The 12,930-nt window shown below is 49.7% G+C and overlaps 1 protein-coding gene across 16 annotated transcripts in view; it reads right to left on the bottom strand.

Moving 5' to 3' along the window:
* nav3 (neuron navigator 3) overlaps positions 1–12,930 on the bottom strand; it is a 639,300-nt gene that overhangs the window by 375,735 nt on the left and 250,635 nt on the right. For all 16 annotated transcript variants that reach the window (XM_087996953.1, XM_087996954.1, XM_087996961.1 and 13 more), the window contains one exon: positions 5,643–6,621. In XM_087996953.1, coding sequence (XP_087853079.1) covers positions 5,643–6,621 — 979 coding nt within the window. The remainder of the gene's footprint in view (positions 1–5,642; positions 6,622–12,930) is intronic.

Raw genomic sequence — 12,930 nt, 5'->3', positions numbered from 1 at the left:
GTTGAGGGAGCTAGGGCTTTTCTTATTGGAGTGAAGAAGGATGAGAGGTGACTTGATAGAGGTGTACACGATGATGAGAGGCAGAGATAGAGTGGATAGCCAGAGACTTTGCCCCAGGACAGAAATGTCTATCACGAGGGGACATAATTTTAAGGTGATTGGAGGAAGGTTTAGGGGAGATGTCAGAGGTCGGTTCTTTACACAGAGAGTGGTGGGTGTGTGGAATGCACTGCCAGCGGTGGGAGTAGAGTCAGAGACATTAGGGACATTTCAGCGACTCTTGGATAGGCACATGGACGACAGTACAATGAAGGGGGTTAGTCTGATCTTAGAGTAGGATAAAAGATTGACACACCATGGAACACCGAAGGGCCTGTACTGTGCTGAACTGTTCGATGTTCTCTGATCTATGTAAGACCATCACCTAGTACCTTCACAGGATTGGCTGACTGTGAGGTGGAGACTCAGTTCCTCTGAGTGTAGCTTGCCCTGTGTTGCAAAGATGTGTCCCACTGTCATCGACACAGCATGAGCAGCAGGGCAGTACACAGCACTGTCACATCACAACCAACTGGTTGAGGGTTCAACCCCCACTCCAGAACTTAAACCATAAAATTCAGACAGACCCACACCCACAGTGTGTTTCTGAACATCTACATACTTAAAGCTGAAGCAAGAGATGAAACAGAGATGCTGACTCCCATTTTGATGAGAGATCTAACAGAATTTCCCTGAAGTAGAGCTGGACAGCTGGAACTCTGAACAACTTTCCTTTAATCAACGTCAGTGAAAGAGATGTCTATGTTGCAGTCGCTGGGATCCTGCTGTGTACAGTTGGCTGCATGCCCCTGGATGTGCCTTTGGATGACCTGAGAATGTGAAAGGCATTCTCTGTCTTTAGTTCTACATTAATGGCTCACAAAAGAACTGCAAATATTTGTCATGAGTGAAGAGCACAGGGAGGTAAAAAAACAGCTCTGTGCAAGAACATGGTTTTATACACAGGAGTGTAAGGAGCTAGAAACAGGAAATCAAAACATATCCAATCGGTTCAGCTTGATCTGTTCTGTGCTTAGACTCTTCATCTTCCTGTTGCCTTTGGCTTCCAGCCAATCTCTCTCTATTCCCCAGTTAGTGCTGTGCGCTGACCTACATTGGCGCCCAGACGAGCAACACTCCAGCTTTTAAAATCTGCACCTTTATATCCAGATGCTATTGTATCTCTGTAACCTCTCACTGCCACACAACCCTCTCTAATCTGATCCTGAAAATCCCTGAGCTTAATCCTGGCCTTGCCCTCAGTTGCCTGGGATCTCAGCTTTGGAATTCTCTCCCCTTCCTCTGAAACTCTCACTTGTCATCCTTTCAGACTCTCCTGAGACCTTAACTCTTCGATCCAGTCTGTAAGCCGATGCTGAAAATTGTCTGTGATGGTCCCACGTGGCAGCTATAAACATGAAAACTCACGTTGTTCAAAACACAAATAACAAACTGAGGATGCTGGAAATCTGAAGGGAAAACAGAAAGTGTTGGAAAAGCTCAACAGGCCCGGCAGCATCCGTGGAGAGAAAGCACACTTCAAGTCCAGTGAACCTTCAACAGAACCTCCGCTGATAAAAACAGGGGCAAGCCATCCTCATCTGGACTATAATCACTTTATATGAACCTCAAAACATTGAGGTGATTCAGGAACAAATGGGGACATGAAGAAACTACTCAATCCTTTGGGCCACTCGAGCCTTTTTTTGAAGTTGACAGCAGCTCTGTTTCAGGAACCTCTCAAGGTAGTAATGGGCCGTTATGTGGAAAAGTACTCACAGACTGCCTCAACGCTTGCATCTTAATCCACCGAATAGATTACTTCATCAATCAGCAGCTTTCCTACAATGGACTTCACGTACCTTTGGAGAACTGGATAGTGTTTCTTCACAACAAAGAGAGGGACAGAAAGAGCAGACGGAATATTTAATGTTTACTGGCAGGATCCTCACACAGCCTGTCCAAGCAAACATTACCAAGCTGCTGAAAGGATTTATTTTACTAAACTCGAATAAACCATTTCATCAGCTGTCACCGAATGTGCACTGTCAGTTCAGATCCCAGCATTCAGTAACACACATTAAGGATAAAACACTCCTTGTAACAGGTAGGTCAGAATGGGAAGCACTTGGAAATGTTTCAATTTGAAGCTCTTGTGATGAAGGGAGGACTGATATTTCATGGTCACCATTGATAACAGGGAGGGATCCACAATGCTTCACAGTGTCAGACTGCAGGGAACGTCAGCAGCCAATTTACACAAAGCAAGATCCCACACACAAGACTAATAACTTGTTGATTTTCAGTGAGGTGAGTATTTCAGGAACTATTGGTTATGGTCACTGGGAACAACATTCCTTCACAAATTCCATACAATCCAGTGCAAAGATTTACATTCACGTGAGAAGGCAGACACAATCCAAGTTTAATACCAAATCTCACCGGCAACACATCCAACAGTGCGGCGCTCCCTCAGCACTGACCCGCTGACAGTGCGGCGCTCCCTCAGCACTGACCCTCTGATAGTGTGGCACTCCCTCAGCACTGACCCGCTGACAGTGCGGCACTCCCTCAGCACTGACCCTCGGACAGTGCGGCACTCCCTCAGCACTGACCCTCCGACAGTGCGGCACTCCCTCAGTACTGACCCTCTGACAGTGTGGCACTCCCTCATCACTGACCCTCTAAGAGCGTGGCACTCCCTCAGCTGTGGCCCTCCGACAGTGCAGCACTCCCTCAGTACTGACCCTCCAACAGTGCAGGACTCCCTCAGCACTGACCCTCTGACAGTGTGGCACTCCCTCAGCACTGACCCTCTGACAATGCGGCACTCCCTCAGCACTGACCCTCTGACAGTGCGGCACTCCCTCAGTACTGACCCTCCAACAGTGCAGGACTCCCTCAGCACTGACCCTCTGACAGTGTGGCACTCCCTCAGCACTGACCCTCTGACAATGCGGCACTCCCTCAGCACTGACCCTCCGACAGTGACACTCCCTCAGCATGGACTCTCTGACAGTGCAGCACTCCCTCAGCACTGACCCTCCGACAGTGCGTGACTCCCTCAGCACTGACCCTCTGACAGTGCGGCATTCCCTCAGCACTGACCCTCTGACAGTGCGGCACTCCCTCAGCACTGACCCTCTGACAGTGCGGCACTCCCTCAGCACTGACCCTCTGACAGTGCGGCACTCCCTCAGCACTGACCCTCCGACAGTGTGGCATTCCCTCAGTACTGATCCTCTGACAGTGCGGCACTCCCTCAGCACTGACCCTCCGACAGTGTGGCACTCCCTCAGTACTGACCCTCTTACAGTGCGGCACTCCCTCAATACTGACCCTAAGACAGTGCAGCACTCCCTCAGTACTGACCCTCTGACAGTGCGGCACTCCCTCAGCACTGATCCTCTGACAGTGCGGCACTCCCTCAGTACTGACCCTCTGACAGTGCGGCACTCCCTCAGTACTGACCCTCTGACAGTGCGGCACTCCCTCAGCACTGACCCTCTGACAGTGCGGCACTCCCTCAGCACTGATCCTCTGACAGTGCGGGACTCCCTCAGCACTGACCCTCTGACAGTGCGGCACTCCCTCAGCACTGACCCTCTGACAGTGCGGCACTCCCTCAGCACTGACCCTCCGACAGTGTGGCATTCCCTCAGTACTGATCCTCTGACAGTGCGGCACTCCCTCAGCACTGACCCTCCGACAGTGTGGCACTCCCTCAGTACTGACCCTCTTACAGTGCGGCACTCCCTCAATACTGACCCTAAGACAGTGCAGCACTCCCTCAGTACTGACCCTCTGACAGTGCGGCACTCCCTCAGCACTGATCCTCTGACAGTGCGGCACTCCCTCAGTACTGACCCTCTGACAGTGCGGCACTCCCTCAGTACTGACCCTCTGACAGTGCGGCACTCCCTCAGCACTGACCCTCTGACAGTGCGGCACTCCCTCAGCACTGATCCTCTGACAGTGCGGGACTCCCTCAGCACTGACCCTCTGACAGTGCGGCACTCCCTCAGCACTGACCCTCTGACAGTGCGGCACTCCCTCAGCACTGACCCTCTGACAGTGCGGCACTCCCTCAGCACTGACCCTCTGACAGTGCGGCACTCCCTCAGCACTGACCCTCTGACAGTGCGGCACTCCCTCAGCACTGACCCTCTGACAGTGCGGCGCTCCCTCAGCACTGACCCTCTGACAGTGCGGCACTCCCTCAGCACTGACCCTCTGACAGTGCGGCACTCCCTCAGCACTGACCCTCTGACAGTGCGGCACTCCCTCAGCACTGACCCTCCGACAGTGTGGCATTCCCTCAGTACTGATCCTCTGACAGTGCGGCACTCCCTCAGCACTGACCCTCCGACAGTGTGGCACTCCCTCAGTACTGACCCTCTTACAGTGCGGCACTCCCTCAATACTGACCCTAAGACAGTGCAGCACTCCCTCAGTACTGACCCTCTGACAGTGCGGCACTCCCTCAGCACTGATCCTCTGACAGTGCGGCACTCCCTCAGTACTGACCCTCTGACAGTGCGGCACTCCCTCAGTACTGACCCTCTGACAGTGCGGCACTCCCTCAGCACTGACCCTCTGACAGTGCGGCACTCCCTCAGCACTGATCCTCTGACAGTGCGGGACTCCCTCAGCACTGACCCTCTGACAGTGCGGCACTCCCTCAGCACTGACCCTCTGACAGTGCGGGACCTGAAGGACCTGATCGATGTTTGACAATGACACAGATGTTTGATTGGGACAGAGAGATGCACCTGGTATTGAATGAGTTTGAGGAGGAAGCCTAACTGATCACATGACATCCCTGTCTGTCAACATGCTGCAATGTTGATCCTGAGAGCGGTCAGTCACTGGAGCCCACCGGAGTCTTGTACAAGAGCCCCCCCTCCCTTTCCCTTCCCCTTCCCGGTGGGTGGTGAAAAGGCAGTGGTTCTGATGGTGCCCTGAACTAACCCCCATCCCCCCACACTGCCACTGTGGGGGTCACCAGGACCTGGGGTCGTTGCTCGGTAACAGACACAAAACCATTCTGAAGTAAGGTCATTAACTCTGATTCCTGTCCACAGACGCTGCCAGACATGTTGAGCTTCTCCAGCAACTTCTGTTTTTGTTAGATATGAGTGTGAGTGGAATTCAGGAGAACCTCACTGCACCATGCCCGAAGTGAGGGGGGGAATACCCGCCTGGCTCTCACTGGGTTGTTACAGGGGATTAGTGTTGACATATCAGAGAGCGAAGCCGGGGAAACACTTGAGGGAGAAGTGGACAACAGGAGCTGTGAATACACTGTGATAACAGCAGGGATACGAGCTTACTCATGTGGGCTGATGGGTCTCAGTCTGCCCTCGAAGTGCTATAGTTGACCAGATCATTGGGCTGCTCTCTGATTGGAGAGAGATAACCTGGGCGTGAGTTTAACCTGACAGTCACCACACCTCAGGCAAGACAGGAGTCCTGCTTGGTGCCATCAGCTGGTCTGGGAATTGAACCCACGCTGTTCGCATCACTCAGTAACACAAACTAGCCATCCAGTCCACTGAGCTAACCAATGCTGTGTCATTGTAAGAGTGTGGTGCAGTACTTACTTGTACATGAAGGGGGCGACAGTAGCGGTGTTGGGGTGGCTGTGTTGTTGCTGAGGTTGAGGGAGCTGTACGATGACATTGCCTGGAGTCTGCCCACTGCTGGCCACTCCAGAAGCTGGCGTAGTGGCAGTGCTGAGGGAGGACGGGGGTGAGGAGGCCTGGGTCACACCTTTACCTTCCAAGGAGGTGACACTGCTGGAGCTGGGAACTTTGCCATTGGCCTGTGATTTCTGCAGCCCCTGGCCACAGCTCCCCTTGGTCACCCGAGACTTCTCCACCTCCTTCATCGCCGATCCTGACTTCCCGGTGGGCAATTTGGATCCTGGTTTGGGAATCCCACTGGAAGCAGGGATCTCCTTCTTGGCTCCTGCAGGCTTCCCTCCTTTTGGGATTAAGCTGGCGATTTTCGAACTCTTCCTGGGCGCCTCACTCACTCTCTCCTCTTTGCAGCTTTTTACTCCTTTACTCTTCTCCTTCTCCTCCTTGTCTCTGGCCGGCGGTGAGACCTTCTTACTGCCTCCTGATTTGCCTCCCGCCCTTTGGTTCGTTACCTTTGACTGTGTCTTGGGACTGCCAGCTGTAGAGCCTCCTCCACCAGCCTCACCGCACTCCGAGGGAGTGCCCTCATCCCTTGATCCCTCCATAACCCCGGAGCTCGGGCAGGCAGGAGGCCTCGAGGATATCCTGTTGTTGATCAGCTTGAACTTCTCCAACATGGACTTCTGCCCATTCGAGGGGGTCTTGAGGGTATCAGGGGCTCGGAGCCGGTCGCTGGGGGCAGTGGGAGAGGTGGCAGGACTGGCCGCCTTCACGCTGAGCATGGATGAAGTAGCAGCATGTTTGACATTCATCGACTTACTCCGCCAGGGTTTACAACTGCCCGGAGAAGGGATGGCAGAGGCCAGGTACTGCCCCACACCAGGGGACGGGGGCAAATTCCCATTCATGGCCGACGGTAACGGAGGGGTCTTGGGTGACTCTGGAAACAAAATGAAAAGCAAAATGTCAAGAAATGTTCAGTCACTCCCGACTCGAAAGAGACACATTGGAAAACCTCAAAACTGAGATCCAGTGATCTTTGGTTTGGTCGGATCAGGCATCAAAGAGATTCATCAGAGACTGACATTCAGATAGCACCTCATGTTGTCTCAAAACACTGTACCATCAACAACCATTAGTCATAGAGTTATACAGGACAGAAACAGACCCTTCAGCCTATCCAGTCCATACTGACCATATTCCCAAACTAAACGAATCCCACATGTCTACCATTTGGCCCATATCCCTCCAAACCCTTCCTATTCTTATCCAAGTGCCTTTTAAATGTTGTAACCGTACCAACACCACCACGTTCACTGGCAGTTCAATTCACTCCCAATCCATCCTCTGTGCAAAGGGTTGCCTTTCATGTCCTTTTGAAATCTTTCTCCTCTCACCTTCAAAACACGCCTTCCGAGTTTCAACCTCCCTCACCTCAGGGAAAGACCCTTGTCATTCACCTTGTCAATGCTCCTCATGATTTTATAAAACTCCATAAGGTCACCTGTTCACATCCTACGCTCCAGTGAGGAAAGACCACTCCCTCAGCACTGACCCTCTGACAGTGCCGCACTCCCTCAGCACCGACCCTCCGACAGTGCCGCACTCCCTCAGCACTGACCCTCCGACAGTGCTGCACTCCCTCAGTACTGACCCTCTGACAGTGCGGCATTCCCTCAGTACTGACCCTCTGACAGTGCCGCACTCCCTCAGCACTGACCCTCTGACAGTGCCGCACTCCCTCAGTACTGACCCTCTGACAGTGCCGCACTCCCTCAGTACTGACCCTCTGACAGTGCGGCATTCCCTCAGTACTGACCCTCTGACAGTGCAGCACTCCCTCAGTACTGACCCTCTGACAGTGCGGCATTCCCTCAGTACTGACCCTCTGACAGTGCCGCACTCCCTCAGCACTGACCCTCTGACAGTGCCGCACTCCCTCAGTACTGACCCTCTGACAGTGCCGCACTCCCTCAGTACTGACCCTCTGACAGTGCGGCATTCCCTCAGTACTGACCCTCTGACAGTGCAGCACTCCCTCAGTACTGACCCTCTGACAGTGCGGCATTCCCTCAGTACTGACCCTCTGACAGTGCCGCACTCCCTCAGTACTGACCCTCCGACAGTGCCGCACTCCCTCAGCACTGACCCTCTGACAGTGCAGCACTCCCTCAGTACTGACCCTCTGACAGTGCGGCATTCCCTCAGTACTGACCCTCTGACAGTGCCGCACTCCCTCAGCACTGACCCTCTGACAGTGCCGCACTCCCTCAGTACTGACCCTCCGACAGTGCCGCACTCCCTCAGTACTGACCCTCCGACAGTGCCGCACTCCTTCAACACTGACAGACTCATCCTAATTTCTATATCAGTATAGTCACTGGTAGTTTGTTCGTATGAGTTGATTGTTATCAGATGATTACACCTTCAGCACCTGAGGAGGCCACTCAGTCCCTGAACCCTGCTGTCAAAGATATGTTCATCACCAGGCAGCGCTCATCTGAGGTGAGCCAGGGACTGCTCCCGTGGGAAGGAGCCTGATTGTAATGAACCACTGCAACAACTAAATGTCTAAACTCACCAGACCGTTTGGAAGATTGGTAAGCCTCCTGCCCTAGTGATGTGTCAGTTAGAAACAGCTCACTGCTCCAATTTTCCTGATTAACCTGTTCAGAGATATTAACGACACATCGCTGGAGCACCTGGGACCTGAACTCAGGGCTTCTGGATCAGAGGTAAGGGCATTATCACTGCGCCAAAGGGCTGTCAGCTCAGGTTTTAAACTTGGTCCCACAGAATTCTTGTGGTGCAGTGGTTTTGTCCCAACCTCTGAACCTGGACACTCGAGGGTTCAAGTCCCACCTGCTCTAGAGGGGTGTCATCATATGCCTGAACAGGTCGTTATAGAAACATATCTTGAATTGGGGGGATGTGTGATGAGATTAGGGATTGGAGGGTGTGAGTCTGCATTGCAGCAGAGTGGGATGTCAAAGGGGATTGAAGAGGGTAGTTTGTGGGACTTAGCAGGACCAAATATCAGTCTAGAAAGGAACGACTAACATATATTAACAGAGAAAGGAAGTAAGAAAGAACAAAAATTCTTGTATATATGTCTCACGTTTCAGGATGTTGCAAAACATTTTGCAGCCAATAAAATTCTTTGGAAATGTCATCACTCTTGTAAAGTAGAAGATACATCGGTCACTTTCCACAGAGCAAGATCCAACCAACCAACAATGTGAGAATCAGTTTGAGCGATGGTGTGGTTGGTGGTGACTGAGGGAATGAGGTTGGCAGTCTGAGGAGGGACAGGGAATCTCTGCCAGGCCGGTGGGAGGTGACAGGTCGGCATCTGTTTATATCACACGGTGGTTCTGATCTTGGCAAAACTCAGCAACACAAAGGTTGATGAAAAAGAAACTTGTAAACCAGAGGAGGAATCTCGTTCCAGCTGAGGCTTTAGAGATCTGGGAGTGTGGAGATCCCTGCAGGAGGCAATGGAACAAAACACACTGGCAGCTGAAAATAAACCAAAGGTCAAAGGTGAAAGCTGGTAATTCAACTCCTGAGGAATTTAAAGAAAGAATACCTTTGGAAAACAGATAGAAACACAATTTTCCATGGACTGTACAACAGTGAAATAGGCCATTCAGCCCAAATCAACGTTACTGCCCATATATGGATCTTCTGAAATGTCTTCATCTAGACGTTGAGTAGAAGTTATGCTCAAGTGATGGGGTGATTGGAAAATCCAATGCTGCTGGTCTGAAGACATGGTGTATCCTTGCTGGTGCTCTAAGTCACAGTCAGCATCATAGCCCCATCTTTACTGGTCATTCCCAAGTTGCTGGTTGTGAAAAGTTGCTGAATGCTATGATTTTATTACCACAATAATTAGATTCCAATGGGTGTAAGACATCCTGAAATGTCCAGTGATTGTGAGAAATGCTGCACAGATGTAATTCTTTGTTTTTCCTTTTGGCCCATCAGAAACATCTTCGATTTGGAGATTCTGCATAAGGGAGTCACTGGTGAGGTCAGCTCTTCTTGGCCAATTAGTGCCATCCCTTTGAAACCTTCAGCACTGTGTGAGAGTGAGCCACCTTCTTTAATGTAACAGAGTCTCCCGAGTGTAGCTGAGAATCTACCACATTGGGGTGGGTCTGGAGTCACATGTAGGCCAGACCAGGTAAGGATAGCAGATTTTCTCTCCAAAAGACATTAATGAACCAGATTTTGTTTTTAAACAACAATCCAGTATTTATATTGTCATCATTACTGGGAATAGCTTTAATTCCAGGTTTATTCAATACATTGCATTTCAATCTCCCAAATTCTGAGGTGCTATTTAAACATGTGTATCTGAAGTCTCTTGGGGACTGGGTCAGTTGGAGTTGTTGATCAATTCCAGCCCCAGTACCATAACCACTAGCTTCCCCATAGCTACATTTCAGGAACCATTCTTTACCCTGGTAAGAAACATGGAGAAAATGAAATTGCACCACTGTGGTACAGGACCACAAAGACTGCCAAGGGCTAGGACGAACATAGACAAAGGTCCAGTGCACAGAATTGGATGATGGCAGTCTTTAAAGGAAAAGAGAGATATCAGAACTCCAGGAAATGTTTCACTTAACTGATAAAGGAGCAGAGAATGAGTCAGTCACGACTGCTGGGGTAGAACTATTTGAGAAGAAAGTGGACAGCTACTGGTAGGAGGCTTTGTTGAATTTTGATTTGCCCAGGGCAGACATAAATGAGATGAAAGAATGAAACTACGATAAAGGGATGGGTCCACATTCTTCAAGAAAACCATCCTCAATTAAACGGAGGGTGGACCTGATCGGCGTGAGGCTGCATTATTGAAAAACTCGAAGCTTTCCTGAAATGAAGCCTTAACCAGTCCATCTGCTACCTTGATGGAATCTCACTGCACTGATCCAATTAGATCTCACCTTCACCAGGAGACTTCAAATACAGACAATTAAATTGCGCTTATAAAAATTAAACATTTGGCAATCAGAAATCAAAAATGCTGATAGAAAAACACTCCAATTAGTGTGAAAAGAATTATTCCCAGTTCTCACCTCCTGAGTATCCTGAATTTCCTTCAAATCATCGTTAATTTTAACTGCTGGATCCTAAACTCTGGAATTCCCTCCCTGTAGCACTCCCCTCACAAGTTCACCACCTTCAAGATACCCCTTAAAACCTCAATCTTTGCCCAAACCTTTGACCATCTGTCTTATTATGGAGCTCAGTGTGAAATCTTGGGAGATTAATGTTGTTGTGAGGAGTTTTGTATCCTACATTGAAGGGGCTATACAGATATAGCTGGGAAGCTAAAATTGGAAGGTTAAAGCAGCAAACTCTCCTGCAGAACTATGAAAAAAAGTAAGGTGGAAATCATAACAAAATGCTTGCATCAGAAGGAATCAAATTCATGCTTTGAATAAGCTACAATCCGATTGTAGAATAGCTGGAAATAATTATCTCACTGAGATGATTAGAAGGATTTAAAAATGACTCGAGGGAACATACAACTATTTAACAGGATGCCCAGTTCGAGAGAAAGGTGAGAGACTGAGGGAGACGGTAGGGGAGAGATGAAAGATGGATGCATTTCATGGTGTTAGGGCAATGCAACCGGATAATAATGCAAACCAATCCCCCCCAGCACCCCCCAACTTCAGCAAGCCAATGTATTAGGGACATGGGTTCAAATCCTATCATGGCAGATGGTGAAATTTGAATTCAGTGAAAATCTGGATTAAAAAGCTGATCTAATGGTGATGGTTCAATCAGTTTTGATTGTCATTAAGACCCATCTCGTTCACTAATGCCCTCTTGGGAAGGAAATCTGCCACCCTAACCTGGTCTAGCCTACATGTGACACACGGCACTGCGGTTGGCTCCATTAAATGTCAATGTAGTCAATGCTGGTCTAGCCAGCTAGGTCCACAGCCCATGAATAAATTAAACAATATCAAATTGTGACGTCATTCTGGAAATGTTCTCCCTCTTGAGCATTCCTGGCTTTAACTGTTCCACCACTGGCAATCAATAAGACCATCAGAAACAGGAACAGGAGGAGGCCATTCAGCCCCTCGAGCCTGGTCCACCATTCAATCCCCTTCTCGAACCTCTCTGCCTCCGAAACTCCTTATATCTCTCTGCTCCTTTCAAAAGGCAATTATAGAGTCATAAAGATGTATAGCATGGACACCTATCCAATTCATCCATGCTGAAAGAGTTTCCTAACCTAATCTAGTCCCATTAGCCCATATTCCTCTAAACCCTACCTATTCATGCACCCATCCAGATGTCATTGTACCAGCCTCCACCACTTCTTCTTGCAGCTCACTCCATACACACACAACCCTCAGTGTGAAAACGTTGCCCCCCCCCAGGTCCATTTTAAATCTTTTAATTCTTTGGTTAAGCTTTCGGCCACCTGATGGTGGTCAAATATGCAGTGAAACATTTTGCAGCATAGAAATGACAAGTTGTTGTTGTTAAGAATACTAAACCAGGTTAAAGTCAGGGTCATAAACTCATACCCATCCAATTGCCCCTAAACCCCAAGCATCTGTATCTAGGCTGTTTCCCGAATCCAATAGCGCCCTCCAAACCCAAGGGCTGAGACTGGATAGGTCTTGATGTGTTCCTCAAACTGTCATGTGCAGTGTAGACATAAAGGGTTAATACTCAAAGATGTAAATAGCCAACTACGTCAATGGTGCAATGATGGAGAAATAGAAATAATAAACTGTCATCTTAAAATGACCTTTGATGCCAGAAACTGTCCTGAAGCGATGCAGAAAAATTGACCTCATCCAAATCTCATGACATAAGAACACAGTGACAGTGAGTGAGAGAGCAAAGGGGAGAGCCTCACCAAAAATCCAGCAACTGAGATGCAGTCAACAACACGCTGATAGTGAAAGAAAATTGAAACAGTGAGAAGAGCAAACGAAGGGAAATTGTGGAAATTGGGTGGCACAGTGGCAGTGGGTGGCACGGTGGCACAGTGGTTAACACTGCTGCCTCACAGCACCAGAGACCCGGGTTCAATTCCCGCCTCAGGCGACTGTCTGTGTGGAGTTTGCACATTCTCCCCGTGTCTGCATGGGTTTCCTCCGGGTGCTCCGGTTTCCTCCCACAGTCCAAAGATGTGCAGGTCAGGTGAATTGGCCATACTAAATTGCCCGTAGTGTTAGGTAAGGGGTAAATGTAGGGGAATGGGACT

This window comes from Chiloscyllium plagiosum, unplaced genomic scaffold (assembly GCF_037043375.1).
Source record: "Chiloscyllium plagiosum isolate Xiang-an unplaced genomic scaffold, Cpla_swu_hap1 HiC_scaffold_19, whole genome shotgun sequence".
NCBI lineage: Eukaryota > Metazoa > Chordata > Chondrichthyes > Orectolobiformes > Hemiscylliidae > Chiloscyllium > Chiloscyllium plagiosum.
Note: the sequence above shows the minus strand (reverse complement) of the source record. Positions and strands in the feature narration are given on the sequence as shown.